General features: G+C 43.8%; 1 protein-coding gene across 1 annotated transcript; it reads right to left on the bottom strand.

The window, feature by feature from the left end:
* Window positions 1-1,194: 1,194 nt before the first annotated feature.
* Abhd13 (abhydrolase domain containing 13) lies at window positions 1,195-18,197 on the bottom strand. The gene is made up of 2 exons (XM_063247019.1): window positions 18,060-18,197; window positions 1,195-3,956 (listed from the first exon to the last, which is right to left on the bottom strand). Exon 2 carries the CDS (start codon window positions 3,934-3,936, stop codon window positions 2,923-2,925), a length of 1,014 nt encoding a protein of 337 aa, XP_063103089.1. The 5' UTR covers window positions 3,937-3,956; window positions 18,060-18,197; the 3' UTR covers window positions 1,195-2,922.
* Between the last annotated feature and the right edge of the window lie 1,312 nt (window positions 18,198-19,509).

Raw genomic sequence — 19,509 nt, 5'->3', positions numbered from 1 at the left:
TCACAGCTTACAAATGAGAAAAGAATAAACATCAGGTGGAAGAAATTCTCAAGACTACATACTGCACTCCTCTCACTCTGGTAATACATTACCAACAGTGAGCTAAAGCCAGCTCAGCATAACCTGAAGCTTCTCTGTGGCCAAATTCAGAGCACCACTTAATAAAAGGATCAGTTTTACTCATAACCTATCTGCAGAACTGTAAGGCAGGTGCCCAAGCACTTCCTTTGTTAGAAAGGCTTTGCATTATAAGTCGTTCTGAATTTCTTCACTAATTTCATTGATTAATCATTCCTCTAAGACTGTTATCTTATTTCTTTTCTGGCATTTCTGTGCTACCAGTGCTGTTTTACTGGTCACAAATTATTTTCTTCCTTAGTTAGTAGTATTCTTTTTAGCTCCTTTCTTAAAATCAGCCCTCCCCAACCCTATAATTGTCTGTAAAATATGGAGTTTCAGATTTTTTTCTCAGTGAGTTTATCTGGTAATATTTAAGATTTTAGTATTTCTAAATGTATAGTACCTTAATTCACAATTCACCTAGGATCTTCTCTAGCCGCTCCTGAACAAAGGGGCCACAAATTAGCAGCCAAGATGGACATACTTCCCTTCCCACCAGAGAGGGGCTAGAGAAGGTGTTACTCATACCAAGTTTTACCAAGCCCAAACGCTCTGGCCCCAGGACTAGAACTGTTTTCAAGGCCTGTGCCATGGGCTCCAAGGACCCTGCAAGCATGAACTTGTTCCTCACCCCTTCCTATCTCAGCTAAGTCTCAAACACAGAGGCAGTAAAGGCAGACATCCGGTGACCCCAAATAAAGCCACTGCCCTTTGCTGCAGGCAGCAGGCTTCTGATGCGAGAATGAAGGTAGCAGACAGCACACAGAGCGCCACACCTTCTGAAGTCCTAGTTTTAAGGGCCGGGGGATGGGTCATAAACCTCAAGTATCAAAAAAGAAAAAAGCAGCATGAAGTAACACTGATGAAGTGCAAGATTATAGGCTTCATCAGCACCTTCACAGGCCGGTAACTTCTTCCCTGGTGCTGCAGATTGAAGGCCTGTGTGAAGACACTGCAACACTCTGTAGCCTTTGTAAAGTGATACAAAGGTGTGCCACAAAGCTCGGGTCTCAGTATACACTCTGTTGTTTTCTTTTTTAATACAGTACTATTTACCACTCTACAGAGCAATGATTGACAAGATAAAAAGTAACCTTTAATTGCAAATTTATACATAAAAATACACCTTCCATGATATGCATTACCAATTCTTTTTAAAAAGCAAGACTTTTTACAATTAATAATTTATAGAAAACCATTATTCTGTAGAAATCATACTGGCAATAATTTATTTTTTTCTACATAATGGCATAAAGTGAAGGATAGAGATGCTATTTGGCAGAAGTATTTATAGCCCTATCTTCACAGAAAGGGTTTCAAATTAAGGTCAAGATTACTGACACCTTATTTCTCTGCTGCAGTTAGTTACAGAAAGCCAATAAATATAGCGAAAATATTCCAAGTATCACATGTTAGAGCTGATGTTATAACACACAGACCTCAGTTACATCTAGGTTTTGAAGACTGCTCACAACTTGGCACAATGCTACCTTGTAGCTCGTATTTTATTAAGGTAAATCTTGCAAGGTTTAAGGGACGTCTTTTTGTAAGATTTTTCTTACTTTTCTATATATCTAAATACTACTTCCCACCTACAGCCACTTAACTGTTAGCTGTGGTCGTAAGTTGTGTCAAAGTGCTCTAGACTTCCTTCAATCCCATAAAAAATTTCAAAAGTAAAAATGTCAGACTTTATAAAGCTGTCTTCTGATGTAGTTCTATTTTGTAGCAAATAGAAAACTGAGCTAATAAGCACATAGCTTGTTTTGGTTTTGTAACTTTTATTTATTTTCAAAAAGTCCAATAAATGTTACGTTGGCCTTTGGTGGGCTGGGCACAGCCTTCACACTGGGACTTAGAAGTCGGTTGTGAGAATTACTAACGTAGTATGCGCAATCATAAATACGTCTTTCTGACAAATCTTAAGCAAGGTCTCATTTTCACTATGACCACCATCAGTGGTTCAGCTGTAGACTTACAAAACTGACAGAAGCTAAAATTCTCTTCGCCATCAAAATTACAAATATTAAAAAGTTCAAATGTGCACAGAAAGCTGTACTAAAATTCTAAGTTTCCGCTTCTACCTGGCATGATCCAGACCGCATCTCACAAAAACATGGAACATTTATACTGGAAAACAGGGTCCCATTTATTTGTAAGAAAAAGCTGGATCTCAGCGTTCACCACAATAAAGTTCAACAGCAACCTGCACGCAGGCTCATTTCACTCCTGCCAAAAATGAAAGAGCTCACATAAAAATAGATATCACCCAGGTAGCCACATACAGTGGTCTATGACCAGTGCTATTTACATTAAAAAATGTTGCATTGCATAAGTCAAGGAATAAAATACATCATGCATTTCATTTTAACTGGTAAGGTGAAAAATACAGTTACAGAAGTTTGCTTACCATGATTGTCCCAATAGTTACTAAAGGAATTATATCCAAAGGTTTCTTGTCCCCACATCTCCTTCCACACCCAGCTAGTAACCTAAGTGTAACAGACTATGCCACTTAAGCAACAAGAATCTTCTGAGTAATTTCTATTTTACTGACACAGTAAACTAAAATTATGGATACATAATCACATTCAAAGTTTTGACGAAAGTGTATGTAACAATCCCAAGAATCACAGTTCTTGAAACGTAAAAAATGATCTGATTCATCATAAAAGAGTGCTGAGGTCCTTTCAAAGCTGAATGTCACCTTCAGACAAATAAGACATAACACGCTTCTAGAAAGGAACATTCTTTATCATTCTGCACAAATTAAAATACAATGCATCAATCAAAAAGGAGACATTAGATAATTGTCACACTGGATGAAGTTTTTGTCATCTCTTCCGGTGAGTGGCTCTTGATGACTTCCTTGATGAACTGTTCGAGTGCAGTGAAGTAGCCTTGGCACTGCCATGTGTCGTTGTGAGTTCCATCTGGAAAAATGGCTAATCTCTTAGTCCGTGACGGGGACAGCTCATAAAGCTGCTTCATCATCACTGGTGGGATTAACTGGTCAGAGAGTCCCGAGATGAAAAGAGAAGGCATTCTGCACTGAGAAATCTTTCTGTAGGACAAAAATTTATTCTTGTAGCACCATAAGGGAAGGTAACGCATGGGGAAGAAGGAAAATAAAGTGCTGGCCATATGCGGTATGCTCAGAAAGGTGTTCTCCACCATAATGGCTGAAATTCTGTGTGAATTCTCAGAGGCCAGGTGAATGGCCACTGCCCCTCCCAGGGAACGGCCGAAGAGGAACAGCTTTGTTTTGTCAATGTCCGGTCTGGCCATCACATAGTCCAGCACAGCCTCGGAGTCCAGGTACAGCCCATCCTCACTCGCTTCGCCTTCGCTCTTCCCGTACCCTCGATAATCCACCAGCAGAAGGTTAACCTTGAGGTTAACCAACATGAGCAATGCGTTTGGCAGCCTGTGACCTATGTTACCCGCATTCCCGTGAAAATAAATTATAGTTGGGGAATAGGGGGAACTGTCTCCAGTGTATCTTATCAAAATAAGATTCAGACGAACTCCATCTTTGGTTCGGATGAAAATGTTCTCATGCGGAATGCCGGTAGGCATGGGGACATAAAGGCGTGAAGACGATGGCTGTTCTGGAAAATAAAGCAATACATCCTGAAATTTATAGAGAATACCTGCGATGGATATGAATATCAACAAAAGCAAGACAAAGCCTCCATAAAGGTGGAAAGTCACTATTAATGGTAAAAGAGAAATGCGACAGAGCGCCCAAGACCATGAAGCCAAGGCCAGCAGCCATCTTTCGATGAAGTTCCACAGCACCCAGGACTTTTCCATGATCGCTCTCCGTAGGAGTCCTAGAGAAAGACAGAGAAGACCAATGGTTACGCGCTTAAGTAACGGTGTGACGGTAAGGTACATTGGCGGGTAAACTCAGTTCCCAAGAAGCCTGCATCGCTCACCAACGAAATGTGGCTTCCCTTCCTTATCCTTCTGCTCTCAGCAGCCTTCATCTACTGTGCCCTCCAATGGCATGTTCAAGGAATATAAACATATCCTGAATTCATTCATTTTTCTAAAAGTGCTTACTTCCTGCCAAGTACCTTCATCCAGGCACTCCGACTCACCTAACAGAAAAATGTGCTAGGGCACCCCAGTTTCACCATGTGGACACAAACGCTGAAGGGCTACAGGGATTCAGCCTCATCCCAGAAAAACAGGGAGGCAAAGAAATGTGATTCCAAATCCCCTGGAGCATCTACCCTACACCACACTATCAGATCCCAACCCAGCCAGGTCAATTCAACACATCGCACTTTCTTTTCTACATTACAGAAAAAAATTATGACTAAATGAAATAGGACAAAAATAAAAACAGCTCTCTGCAGCTGAAGCTTTCTCAAACTTAAATAATTTGTTCCATCAACAGATTCCAACATGACAATACCTTCAGGAAAAAGCTAAATGGTTTGACTTTCATGTCCAACTTAAGCACACATCAGATTGGTGTCATCCTGAGCTGTCCAGCACCCTTCACATAACCCTTGTGAAGTTTTACAGCACAAGGTCAGCAAAGATCGCTACCACGCAGTGACAGTTGCTGCTGGGGAGGAGCATGACACGGACTCCAGTGAGTAGTGATGGGATCCTGGGGGAGGAGCGGAACGCACAGAAAATGCACAGAACCCACAACCCAGATTGAGACACATGAACAACATAAACGGTTACCCCACGTTTTGAAAAAGACTGCAACAAATAACTGACAAAAAGAAAATAAGTTACCAAAGACAATTTTCTTTTTATCATAAAGTTTATGCCTGTTTTAAAATGTCAAAAGAATCTGAAACAGTGCACAAGTTTTCTTACACACTATTCATCCAAGTATGCTTATTTACAAAAGTGCACAAGTTTTCTTACACACTATTCATCCAAGTATGCTTATTTACAAAACTTTCTTTACTTTAAAGAGGGTAAGATTAAATATAACAAAACAGATCATAAGGAAACAATTTAAAGAAACACAGATTTCAAAACAAGTCCACCGGAGATCTTCACTGTCTATCTTATTGTCTCTAGTGTTCTTCCAAATAGTTGTCCCCATCTTCACATACATTGAATACATACTGAACATTATAGAACTAATCAAATCATTACAGGATGATGAAGGCTTTTTAGGTCTTCAAGACCTGATTTTGGGGAAGTCAATAATGACTACCATAATGTCTCTCATTCTCTTTGTAGCAGCTGTCCTTATCTTTACGTATGCTGAAATTGAACATAAGAAACTAGACTAATATCACTCTGAACAGTGAATAATAGTACTGCTAGATTTTATATCATAATGCTACAGATTTAGCACTGAGTTTCTTAGTGCTTCTTCTTCAGAGTATCTGTTCATTACATCGTGCATTATATAATCTGTTCCCATAAACTGTTTAGAAATTCTTCCCATGTGTGTATCTCTACATGTGTAGCTATCCTTTCTGTATTATAGGGAAAAACAGATCAAAACAAGACAATAAAACAAATTCCTAGAAAAACATGAAATAAAAAAGACATATAAAACCACAATATTAGGTGACCTACAGTAGTTACTATGCTTTCTCTTATTATTTTCAATAGAATTGTCCACATCATCAGACATAATATAACTGAACATAGCATTACATAGCTATTTTAATAAAAACACAACTTTAGAGACATTGTAGGACTTCAAAAGCAGTTAATAATCAAACCAGAGCGGGCATCTTATTACATCTTGTCATCTTCAGAGTAGTAGCCTCTACTCTCAAGACTTGATACTATCAAGCATACCAAATTCTAATAAAATCAGTCAAGGCAAAAGAGCGGTCTAACCAACTAGATTCAAATAAGATCAGTCATAGTAAGACAATGTAAGAACAGGGCTTCAGTTTAAGTTAATAGGAAATTAAGGATAGTTACCATGGTATAGCCTGCTATTTTTGGGATAGCTGTCTGTGCCCTCAAATCTAGTATGAGTAGACCGGAACAAAATAAAATCAAACTGAGTGATAAGACTACTGTGGCTTTTAAATCTTGATACACTATTAACAATGTCCTCTGCCTTCCTTTTTTAGGCAATTCCTCACGTTTCCCTTTCTCAGGACACTTTATACATTTTGGGTGCCACTAGCTCCTATAGTTTTTAGACTAGGGGGTCAACTCGTTATCTGAGTGGTGCTGAACCTTTTTACCACTGAGCTTGATCTTGAACTGTATTCCTTTAGTTACTAAAGCCACAAGGTTTTCCTTCCTTCTAGCTGTGTAGTTCTCCACTGCACAAAAGTGTCATAACTTTCCAATTTATCTGCGACTGCTGGACAAGTTGTCCCTATTTCTCTCTGGTTCCCTGTCACACAGAGCATCGTTTTCTCATCTTTGACTTTCAGTTTATTAACCCTCTTTCAGACTGAGTATATTTCCTATTCAGAGCATCTCAATGGATCCTGCCTCCAAATCTACTCTGCCTGTTTCTTTTTGTTAGTGTATCAAGGCTATCTATATTGGAGATTACAGCCCACTTCTCTGCCTTATCTCTGCTATTCTATTTGTCTGCTACTATTTGTCCACTTTTCTCCTTCATCCCACTGACTGCCCCATTCAGTGAGGCCTCTCTGCCACTGATGCTGGAATCCTGATATTTCTTCTATCTCTAGAATGTCCTTCAGTATTTCTTGTAGGGTTGGATTGGTGGCCATGAACTCCCACAGCTCCTCCTTGTCTTGGAAACATCTTATTTCTCCATTGATTTTGAGAGGGAGTTTTGCCGGATACATCAATCTGGGTCAGAGGTTGTTTTCTTTCAGGACTTGGTCTCTTTCCCGCCAGGCTCTTCTCGATTTGACAGTTTGTGTTGATAAGTCTGTCCTTATTTTGATGATTTTTCTGTTGTAGATGATCTGCTTCTTTTCTCTGACCACTTTTAATATTCTATTCTTGTGGTGGATTTCTGGGATCTTGATTATTATATGTCTGGGTGTAGATCTGTTTTGGTTGTAGTTGGCTGGAGTTCTGTATGCCTCATTTATCTAGATTATCATTTCTTTTTCCTATGCTTGGGAAGTTTTCCTTAATTATTTCTGTGAATAGCCTTTGTAATTTATTTGTGTTTACTCTTGCTTCTTCGCTCACGTTTTTTATTCTTAAGTTATAGATCCTCTTATCCTCTTCTAGCCTTTGAATTACTTCCTGGTTCCTCGTTATTTTAATAGGTCTTTTCTTTCACAATCACACATTGTAAATCTCTCTTCAAGTTTCAAAAGGCTAACTTTAGTTTCTGTGAAGGCATTTTGCCAGCTTTCAATGGAGTTTTTAGTTTCCTGGTAATCTCTTTGGATCTGTTTCATATTTTCTAGATTTTGTTTATATTCTTCATCAAAGGTTTTCTCTTCCTTTTCTGGATTTCTCCATTCTTCCATCTGTGTTTTCTGGAGAGGGGCTTAGCATGTCTTTAATCTTTTTATATCTTGCCTCACTTGGATTAGAATATTTCAGTTTTAAGTTCCTCTATGAGGTCATGAATGTATTTCTTCATGTCCACTGATGTTGTGGCCAATATTGCATGATTGCTGCACTGGTTCTCTTCTGTATTTACCTGTCCTGGACTTATTTTCCCAGGTCAGCGGCTGGCGGCTTTTTCTTACTTCTTTCTATTGTCATGTTTCTGGTTTCTTTCAGACAGGTGTATGGTGGAGGTCTCAGGCCCTCTCCATATTGCTGTTATGTGAGATGCACACAGGGACAATGCTGGCTGGCCCCTTTCCTGTGAGCCAGTCAACCAGTGAGTGCCTTCAGCAGCTTAGGCTGTGCTGTGGCTGACGTCACTGGATCGGGACAGTTTCATCCCTGCCTACTGGGTCCCGACCAGGGGCGTGCCTCAGCCCAAGCTGATCCCACCAGTCCTCCCTGGGCCAGGAGAGGCTGACTGATGCTACTGCAGTGCTGGACTCTGCCCCACTCCAAGATGTCTTCCAGCAAGCAACACCTGCCACGGGACCCAATTTCCAGCACTCACTTATGAATTAATGCAGCTCTCCACCTTGGCTCTGCTCCACGCTGTGCCACATCCTCCCGCTAAAGGCCCAGGACTCACCAACTCCCATTATTGGCAGCCGCGGCTTCAATGACCGTGAATCAATTGACTCCACGGTGCTCCCAGCACAGGGAGGGATGGGTCTCACTGAGCGTGTCCGGCTCCAGCCCTCCATCCATGCTTTTCCTTCCTCTTCCTATTTTTCTTTTTCCTTCAGTTTCCTCCTGGTGTCGTGAGAATCCCTCTCTATTCGTCCAGCCCTCTCCATGTTGTCAAATTCCAGCGTCTGAGCTATTTTTCCCAGAGGCTCTCCACCCAGCTACCTAGCAAGCTGCCATCTTCTTGTCTCATTTACAAACACTAATTTTCCTTTATGGGCTAACAAAACTACCACAGAGAAGTTATTCTAACTCTAAGAGATAATCACTAATGACTTTTAAAATGTTACTGCATATTATAAACAGACGAACACAGTATTTTAGCATATATAAAACAGAAAAACCAAGTTAAATTAGGTTGGTTATTTAGACAAGGAGATGACTTAATAAATTTGACTTACTGCTATTACTTCACAAAACACAGACTTCATATTTGAATTTTTATTCAAATGAACTTCTCAGCAGAAGCCAAGACCACAGCACTTTCTCTGGACGCCTAGAAATCTAACACTGCCACCTAGTGGCATCAAGGGTTACTACAGGGGCACTATCCACTTGACAAAGATAATAAGGTCAGAGCTCAAAGTGAAACCCTACGGGAGCCAAGTGATAACCCTGCTGTGCTGAAGGATCTTACAATCTGCTGCTGTTACCGGTCAACAGCTTAAGGCTCTTCAAAGGCCTTTGGAGCAGAGGAGCCCAAAGGTCCTGGCCACCGGGTCATCCCACTTATCATCTGCTGTTTCTCTGCTGTTGGTTGTAGACAGTGTCATGAGTTTGAGTTTGTGTCTAAAAACTATTAGAAAACATGAGAAGCTGCATTAACTCCATATTCCAAAACAAAACAATCCGTCTTGGTGCCATTCAGGCTGAAAAGGTCTGAGGCCACTCGTGCATTAGTGCCCATGCTCGTACCACAAGAGCAGCTCTATGAGTTATTTATTGGATATACCAAAATCATGCTTTTCTTACACTTCAGCCAATGCTTTGTGACAGCAGCCTCAGAGATGAGCCACTCAAACCCTGTGTATCTGGTGACACAGTAGAAAAGATACCCTAGTATCACACCACCCTCTAGGTGACTGCAGTTGCCCCTCACCACTTCCGGTCTGAACGAATGTTCTTTTCCACAGAGGAAGAAATGCCCTTTTACCTGGATAATCAGAGACAAGGTAACAGTTCTCAAGTCAAAGCTCTACGTAAAACACCACTGCACCTAAAAATACAAAGCTCAAACTATATGGATAAAACACTCTGAAATTCAAAATTTGTATTTCTATCTGTAAACATTATTTGTGGTTAACATTTTTAACTACTAATTTTGCAAACTCTTCCAGCAGCCTCTGTAATTTCTAATTTCATCTTGCAACACTGAATTTAAAATTGTCAGGCCAGGAGTCACTCCCGTGTCCCTAATGGCTACAGGCACTCAGCACTAAAATGCTTCACATGCCAACAATCCAGTGAGGGATATGAATTATCAGATGTCTAAGAAAACACACAGCAGTGGCACTTATGCTTAAGATGCACCAGAAAAGCTGGCTCCTGTGCTTGTGTGGGTCTACTATTGGTAGGAATAAGAAATACAATTAAGAGTTTTCCACCAAACACCGCTGCAGTCACTTTAAAGGACTCTGTGAGAAGCACAATCTTATCCTACAGGAGCAGGAAGCCTGGCACTTCCTTCTGAAGAAGGTCACACTGAAGACCAGGTCATGCAAGCTGCCTTGGGCACATGGGCCACTGGCCTTCTTGTTAGGGTGCTCCCCTATGCCTGCGGCTTAGCTGAGACCTCCACTCACAGGTGCTACTTTCACCGCACACTTCAAGTGTCAATTCCTGCTCCCCTCTGGATGGCACCTCTGCCTCAAAGAGGCTCTGAGGGTGGAGACAAGCAACCTTAGTGTCTGCCAGGGTCCTTTCACCACTAACTATGAGGCACCATCACTGGGCCCATCTGTTGAGCTGCACCAACACCTGATGTAAACCCAGGTGTTCCGAGTCCACAAAAATCAGTGCTGCCTCCAATACACCTGACTGCCCAGTTCCACAGCCCGCCTCTGGATTCTGTTCTGTACTGCAGTTTGGTAACAATCTAACGAGTTAAAAAAACCTCTACCTTTCCCCATAATAAAAATGACCTCCAGGCAATCTGCCAGCCCTGTTTCCCTAGAAACCTGCGCAAGGTGTGACATCAGCTGTGTTTCTAATTCTGTTGGTGGAAAGAAGAGTCCTACTGGGGAACCATGCCTGGATCAAGGGGCAATGAAGGCCGTGCACAGGGGCCAAGGGACGCTCACTGCGTGACTTTGCTAAGTGGGACTTGTAATCAATGTGTCCTCTGCTGAGTCCTGAGTGGGGTGTCCATGTACTGCGACCAAACGCAGTCTGTGATGATGCACCAGTGACTAAGTGGGCACCACCCATTTCCAGGTGCACACCATCTTTGCACAGAAGCTGCACCGACACTTGGGAAAAACAGACGTGAAGCTGACCAGCCGGGTCTTGAGCCTTATCTTTCAGTGGAGCAGGAGCAGGAGCAGGGGCTGGTGCCTGGCAGGGAGTTCGGCTCCTTAAGAGTGTGTTCCGGTCTCACTGGAGGAGGCAGGTAATCTGCTGCCCCTTAAACTATGTCCTGTGTGGCAAAAATGATGCAACATATCACAGGAGAGGGGGGAATGAGGCTCTTCAGCATGCTGACACGCATTTGCTACTAGCATCCCAGCATCGCAAGACAAACAACTGTGAAACAAGGCACACACAATCAGATCAAAGTCCTATGCTCGACACAGACTCACAGTCAACTCAGAAGCTGCCCCTTCACTCTGCCCCTGCTCCCTTACCTACGTTTTAAGTGAATTCTGACTATCTCTATACTCCACTGTGTCTGTGCCATGTATCAGACTGGATCTCACCTGTCAAATCTTACTCTACTGTGTTGTTTTTTTGAGACAGTTCAGGGTGAGCTCACTGTGTAGCCTGGGCTGGCTTTGAGCTTGCAGGGATCCTCCTCCCTCAGTCTCCCAAGCGGTAGGATTTCAGGTGCAGGCCACCATGCCTGGCTTACACATGTGAAATCTAAAACCCATCAGTCTGAGGAGTGAGCTCTTACAATGGAGCTCTCATGAAGAGTACACTTCACCCGCTGCCGTGATACCCCACAGAGCCTTCTTCCTCACTGCAGGCTCCTCCTCCAGCACCCAATATACTTGGGCTGTTGTTTCTTTCTACCCTGCATGCAAGCAAGCACTTTCCAAGGTCGCTTCTAGGTTCGCCTGTGTTAATCCAGACTGACACATGCCCCACAGGCCTCCATAATAGGGTACTGGTCTCAAGTCTGTGACCCTGCAGGTTGAGGAACCCTGAGGAGTTGAGCTGCATCATTGGAGGACACTGGGAGGGGACAGTGGGCATGGTCACCTCCTCTCACTCTACTTCCCAGTAACAGGGAGGAGTGGTGTCCTCTGCCAGGTCCTCACTCCCATCACCTACTGTGTCAGCATGGGATCCAAGCTATGAGCCAGGACTACGGACTGAACCCTCTCCACGGTGAGCCTAAGCCCATCATCCCTTACTCGTTCGGGTCATTGGGGAGGGAAAGGTGACCACTGACACACTTTACTCTTCTCTAGGGTTTACTCTTGTTCGTGCTTCAGCTGTCACACCTGCATGGGAATTGACCTGTCTTCCACTCCTCCTCTACAACCTCAGCTTGGTCTGAGTGTCTGATGCTTCCTGGACACTTCAAACTCATCTAGAGTAAATGCGTGTCCTCCTCTCTCAATGTGTCGTACACACTAGCTGACTATGAGCAAAATGCATGAGGTGTAAACGAACACATTATTTTTAAAGCATGGATTTGATTCTGAGGCTCAATACATAATATAGAATAAATTTAATTATTACAGCACCAAAAATTGCTATGTATTAATATATTGGTATTGTAGTTGAATGAAACAAAAATAAAAAAGTATTTTTAGTGCTTTCTAAGTGAAGTAGTTTGCATTATGCTGATATCAGTGAGCACCTCTCAAGACAGAACCTATTGAAAAGAATCAAGATGTGTTATACACCACCCTGCACCTACTCCCTAAATCCAATATAAATTTCATGTTTGCCGACATGTACTAGTGACATTTGTTTTTAATTTAAAAGAAGTAATTATTAAAAGTGTGACTAGTCTTTATGTAGACAAGTTAGATTCAATGACTGTTTTCCTTCTAAAAGAAGAGTTCTAAAGGACCAAACTCCAAGTTTCAGCAGCAGCCTGAGACACAGGGAAACTCTGAGCCTGAGCCCTTAATGTGCCTGGGGGGTCAAGGTGTGAGTTTCACAGAGCTCAGTGCAGTGTTGCTTCCTCCAGTGTCCTGCACGCCTCCTGTCTGAAATCCATATGGGTATGCAACAACCAACATGAAACTACCAGGAGGGGGTTTAAAATCAGAATAAGCATAAGGTGAGGACCAGCAGCGCTGGCTCAGGAAGTCAGCTGGGCACGCACAGGCCAGGCTCTGCCGATTTCCACATATCACCTCATGTGTGCCCTCACACGTGGGTTCTTGCGATCACACACAGGTCCATCTTTACAAAAAGCATTTCTTTTATAAACTGATGCTTAACAAAACAGAGCTCAATACTGAAATGATGTTATGCAGGAGGCGGAGTCCTCTGAGAGCCCCTGTAGGCCCCAAAGGAGCTGCCAGGGCCAGTCTGGATCTCTGAGCCCTCTCCCAAGCTGGCAGACACCTCACCCCAACACGCCCTATCACCTGGTTAAAGCCTGAAGGCAGTGCCACAATTGTATGTGCTGACAGCACTTCCGCGAACCTCGCCCTCAGAATATCAGTCTCAAAAGACCCAGAGGCACCACAGTCCTTGTTCTCCGGTGGCTCAGGAAACCCAGAACACACACGTGTAATACCAGCTCCTTCCACTAGAAGAGGCTGTCAGAGGGAGAGCACAACTGTCCTTAAGTTCAGCACAGGGAAACAAAAATCTTAACCATGTGTCCTTCACAGATAATTTTTACAATCTACTGGTATGTCTTCAGGCTTGACCACTTACAGATACCAAGTGAACATGTAAGTAAACATTTTTTGGGGGGGCAGGGTTTACCAGGGATCGAACTCACTACGTCACCCTTGCTAGGCAGGCACTTAACACGGCTGAGCTAAATCTCTGGCCCTAAGCTTTTTAAAAACACCGCAAAGGGTAACTCCAGGGTGAAGACTCTCTTCCTTCCTACCAAGAAGCTGTCTGTCATTTAATTACTGAGCATACAACTCACAGGAACTGGAAGCATTCTGCATAACCTAAACATACCCTTGACAAGCACCGTGCAGAGGAAATCAGAGCAGTTACCCTGATAAGCTTTAAGGTCCTCTTCTTAAATTAACTGTTGAGCAGGGATCCGATGGGCCTTGTCATTGAGCTACATGCTCAGCCCTTTTATAAAGTTTTATAAAAGGCAGGGTCTTAGCAAGTTACTGAGATCCACGGGCTGGGCTCCAACTTGCGATCCTCCCGCCTCTGTATCCCAGAATACTGGGATTGCAGACACAGTTGCCACAGTGCTCACCTTAAAGTCCCTAAAAGTTTCTATGTCAACAACCCTCAAAAGGTGGCTGCAGACCCCTCCAAGGGGTCCAGAAGATCAGTGTGTGCCACACACATGTTTACCTTACCATCATTTACCGTTGCACTAAGGGTGTACAAGGAAGATGGGTAAAACTGCAGGAGTCGAGGCAGCAGCACATGTATCTTCTTTATCACCATGAGCTCACAGCAGAGGAGAGAAAAGCCAACTTCGCTTAAAAATAGCAAAGAAGAAAGTAAAACTTAGCTGCGTTTCAACCAACAAGCAGCTGCTTTTTTAACACGGGGTGACAGGTGCAGGACAAAGGGGACTCCTCGCAGAGGAAGCCAAACTAGCTGCATTTTCTTGGTGACAACATTTTAATCTTTAAAGACACTTGACAAACTGTGGTCATTAAGACTCGGTGTCTCACAGACATTTTCTGGGAAAGGAGCAAAGTTTCCAATCGTTCCCCAACAGCTGAGTTTTTGGTGGTGTGGTGGTGACATTAAGAAACTGATTTTTCATAATCTATTAAGTGTCTCACCCTTTGGAAGAATCTGCTTAAACACTGATGAATGGTGTCACAATTCAGTTGGATCTGAGCATGCCTCTCCTCGAACTACCAAGGATCCCTGACTGGGATCCAGGGGCCAGGACGCAGGGCCTTCATGGCGCCACACCTGAGTGTCAGCAGGGCCTGGAAGAGGGCACAGGTCACAGTACTCCTCCACCTACAACTGCAACCTGGCCTCAGCCTTACTTTTCTTCAGATTTCACTTAAAACAGCCTGAACGCAGAAACATGGTAATCTGACTGTTGTTAGGCAGCTGTTAAAGTCATTTTTAATAAATGTTAGGCAATGCCATAGTCTTATTTTTGCATTTTAAACAAAAAGCTATGTCTACCAATATATAACGGCCGTATTACAATTACTTTACAAACTTCTGGCTTTAATTTCTAACCCATAAATATCTGTACAATCTACACAATAAAAAAATCTGGGGGACCCTGAATTTTGAGTTTTTAAAATGTAAAAGGGTCCTAAGACCAAAAGGGTAGACAACTATTGTTTTACAGCCCAACTGCCTAACTTTATGCACCCTTCTCCCCAGAAACTTGCCCCTTCAAATTAAGAATGATATACAATAATTTTTGAAGTCCTCTGTGCATTATAAATACATTTAAGTTTTTTTAGCCAAATTTTAACCAAAATTTAAAAATAAAGTTGCAACTTGCACACATGAAGAATTAAAATACAAACTACAGGAATATATGCACCTTAACTTAAGAGCAAACTGAGCAGACATATTCTTCTATCGCAGAAAAAAGCTTTATAAATATTGGAGCTTCCACAAAATGAAATTAGTATTCTAATATTTTAATTGCAAAAGTGCTCTGTGATGTACAGGATATAGTTGATGCTTTACAAAAAAATAAGTCTTTGAAAAACACAAATGCTTTACCTATATATGAATTGTACTTCAAATTCACCAAAACAATTTAATGGCCACATAATTATATGGACAATTAAGAAGTATTAATAAATGTAGCCTATTCGTAAAGGTCCTTAACTTAAGAAGTCTGTCTGAAAGTGAAAGCTGCTTAACATTAATTAAGCACTGCACCCAGGCCCACGATGACAGCCCATGGTGCAGGTCCATGTGCGCTGCTGACAGCCACTCTGGGGAGAAGGACGACCCCACAGGGCTCCCTAAGGACTCACTTGGGGAACTGACCCCTTCCAGTCTCAGTCCAAGCCACACAGAGCTCAGATTTGGCCTCTTACATCAGTTTGTCCCCTTTTCTGCCACGCACTGGAAAGTTAAGAAACTGTGCCAGTTGTCGAGCTGAAACGGAAACAAGGAGGAAATGCTGCTTCAGTGTGTGAGGACACCACAGAATGAATTATCTATTTGTCTAATGGCTGCCCACATGGCATCAATAATGAAAGTGTGTGAATAGTCCTGTGGGAGGAATAAAAAGCAGGAGGCTGAGGAGCTACGAGAGGGCAAATGAATGGTCCAGGACAGCATTTTAAACAGGCAGAGCAGATACCTCAAAAACTCTACTACTAGGCAGCAGCTGAGAACATTTTTGTACTTTCTGCCTCTGTGAAACATTAAAGACTTGGCAATATGGTCAGCTTCGACAGAAACAACCATGATAGAGTATTATCACTACGGGAAACAATCACACCTGGGCATTATAAATATCTCTAAGAATACGGTAAGCAACAAGAAGAAAGCCACAAAACCAAAAATGTCAGTGCTGATTCTAGAATGCAGACGAGTGAGATTCAGGAAGTTCACCTAACATGAATGGGTAATATTTTAAAAATTTAACCTCTAATCTAGACAGGTGAAACTTGAAATTTATTTTCTTATATGAAACCAATGTTACAGTGTAGGTGGGAGACTCAGTATGGTGCCTAAATACAGGTAATTCACACCCTGAAAATAAGTTTACCATCACAAGAGACTTCAGCAGAAGGTACTGGTTTTACAGTTTAAGAGCTGTAAAACAGTAACATAAAATGTAATATTGCATTATGAAGTCTCCCATTTGAAGAAAAAAAATCTAAATTAGAACTAGATCCTTTTTTACATCTACTAGGAAGAGTATGTTTACAGACTTCCCCCGAATTTCCCGAAGGAACAAACAAGAGCTAGAAACAGTTTAGAATCTCCAAGAAATAACCGAGTTCTAGACTAATGAAAACAGAATTAGAAACGAGGTAGGCAAAGAGAGATGCAGAACCACAGACACACCGTGGGGATGAGTTTTCTGTACCTTCACAGTGTCAGTCCTACTGCGGGCACTGAAGGAAGTGGCTAGGACCCGCTCCTTAACGCAGAGAGCAAAGGAGTCTTCCGGGTGCCCGTGAGGAAGCAGCAGGCCAACAGCCACTTGTCAGCAGCGTGCAGAGGCGGCTTTGCTTTTATCACTCCAAGCTAATTAATGATCCCTGAAGGCAGCGTGGCGCAGTGGAAAGGCTCTCCTTTGGGGCGTGGTCTGTGGATAGGTAAGTAGTTTCCACCAGCTCGCTTGGCTCTCTAAATATCTATTTCCTCATAGGTAAAAGGAGAATGACACATTGCATGGAAGTACTGCTGAGATCAAACGTAATAGTGTGCTAATAAATACAGCTATGCTATTTGTCAAAACGTAAAGCATTTTATTATCTACCAGAGTGAGTTACAGTACAATTAGGGAGTCCTGCTAGACTTGGACTAAATAATGCAAATGGCTCACTGGAGGGTATGCTGTTTGTGCACAGGAAATAATTCCTTATTTTTCTGTCAAAGTCCAGCTCGGGTGGCAATTACGGATAAACTTTTCTTGGACCCCTACGGCCCATCGTTCCCTAGACTGTAGACTGTGCCATGTTACATGGAGACACCTACTGCGTACTGCAGTGTAACTGACCTGCTTACATGGCTCTGAGTTACTTGTAGCAGCGACTTGCCTCTTGTTCAATTCTGTATTTCCAGTAAACAGAGGTGACTGGTGCCTCTACTAATAATTACTGACCAGTTGATATCATGCGTAGGACAACGATGAGACCCGATGGGACAATCCTGAGTCTACCCAGTGCGACATACTTTAGTATTTCCGTCGAAGATATGTAAGAAATGCATGCGACAAGAAAGAAGAGGGGATTGATGAAAACCAGACCTCCAAACTCGAAGCTCTCTGGCTGGCCCTTTCCTTTCGGTTCCTATCCCAAGGCGAACCTTAGGAGAAGAGCTGTGGAATGAACGACTTGTTCTCGGTTACCAGGCCTGGGCCAGGACGGCCACCAACGCAGTTTGCTGCAAACGATGGCAGAAACCTATCTATGGTCGGAGGACTGCGCGGCACGGGCTAGCAGGGAGGGCGGCGGCGGCGGCGATCTCCCGGCAGGGCTGTCCCCCTCGGCGTAGGCGGCGGGGCCGGGAGGGCGGCTGGCCAAGGCGCCCAGGTTCGCGCACACGCGTGCAAGCGACGAGCAAACGACCCGGAGCCACGGGCAGGCGCGCGCCTCGCTTCCAGCCCGGGAGCGCGCAGCCGCCGCCGCGAATCCCCAAGTCCGGAAGCCGCCGCCGCGGGGACCCCCGCCCGCCCAGTGTCCCGGCCCGGCCCGCTCCTCCAGCCCAGCCCGGCCGGCCCGGCCCGCCCCGGCCGCACTCACTCAGAGTCGCCGGCGGGCTGCGCAGTCGGCCGCGGCCGCGAAACCGGGCTCCTCGCAGCAGCGTAGTCGCCCCGCGCCGCTCCCGTCGCTCCTCATCGTCCCCCGCCAGCCGAGGGGCCGCTGCCGCCGTCGCCACGATCTAGCCCAGAGTCCCTGCGGCCGGCGCGGCGCTTGGAGACTCCACTTCCGGCCCGCACCCGGGTGTCGCCCGCAAATGCTCCCGTCGGCTCCCACATAACCTGCTCCGCTCTCCCTCTTGCAGCGGTACCCAAGCCCGCCCTCCAGGCATGCGCAGAGACGGCCTTCCAGGGAGTCGCGCGACGGTGGCCGCGAAGGAAAAGAGACCTCGGAGCCGCGGCCGGAGACGCGAGGCTTCCAGTTCTTCCTGGATCCTGCAAGGCTTGCTAAACAAACTCTAGACTTCCGGGGCAGGAGAGGCCAGGGTTAACCTGCGGCGGGGTATCAAAGGAGACCACCTGGTTGTCCCTTGAAACGCACTTTTTACCGAAGAAATGGTGTCTCCTCATAGGGTATTAGGATGCGAGGTGAGTTCCAGAATTTAAAACGTTATGGACCGTCTAAGGCAATTGGTGGCCCAAATCTAGGACCACGTAAGGACCTTTTCAAGAAAAAAATGCGGAACATTTTTGTCCTTGTTATTGTTTTCAATTTTTCCAAAAGCACAAGATCAGGGAAACACTGTGGGACTCTTCCCACGGCCTTGAAACCTCGAGTTTGGCCATCTTCATCGTCCACCCCTTTTGTACCAAGCTGTAGTTTACAGATGTCGGTCCCCCTTGGTCCTTGGTCATTCCCTATTCTATGTACCCCTTTTTATATACAGAGAAAATTTCGTGTTTGTATTGTAATTTTTAAATTTTTAAAGATGTATGTCTTGCTCCAAGTAAAAGTTGGGCTCCTTGACACAGAGCTTCCAATTGTTAAAACCTCCTAAATGGCAATCACTGTAAAACACTCCATTTATATAAATAATAATTACAAGTCTAGGTGATGCTTAGGAAACCTTGGTTCGCTTTGAGTTATGCATCTGAAACAACATGCTAGTGTTATAGGCTGCTGAATTAATTAGAAGTATTATAGGCAGTTAGAAAGGGATGGACCCTGGAAGGAGCCAGTGCAGAAGACTAGATATCTTGTAACCTTGGAGGAGATGGAGATCTCCCGCTGCGAGCCAGACTTCAAGACAAAAGATCAAACCAATACACTCACATGCTAAATAAATCCCTTATCACTCTGAGAAAGGCAAGAGTCACTAACTCAAACCCCTACAACCAAAGGCACTGTTCTGTATTCATGCCCACTTGCTATGTGATGTGGGAGCCATTTGATCCCAACTTAATCACTTTTACTTGAGTATTTACATGTGCAATCTTACTTGTTGATCACAGTTCTGTCCCACCTCATGCCCACCTGCCTTGCGAGTTCCCAT

The sequence above is a fragment of the Cavia porcellus genome, unplaced genomic scaffold (genome assembly GCF_034190915.1).
Source record: "Cavia porcellus strain 051 isolate PalLab524CR breed Dunkin Hartley unplaced genomic scaffold, mCavPor4.1 scaffold_4, whole genome shotgun sequence".
Classification (NCBI taxonomy): Eukaryota; Metazoa; Chordata; class Mammalia; order Rodentia; family Caviidae; genus Cavia; species Cavia porcellus.
This window is presented reverse-complemented; position numbering and strand designations above follow the sequence as displayed.

Bases quoted from the DNA above. Each gene is read 5' to 3' on its own strand.
- Abhd13 (XM_063247019.1), bottom strand. From the start codon at position 3,936: ATGGAAAAGTCCTGGGTGCTGTGGAACTTCATCGAAAGATGGCTGCTG.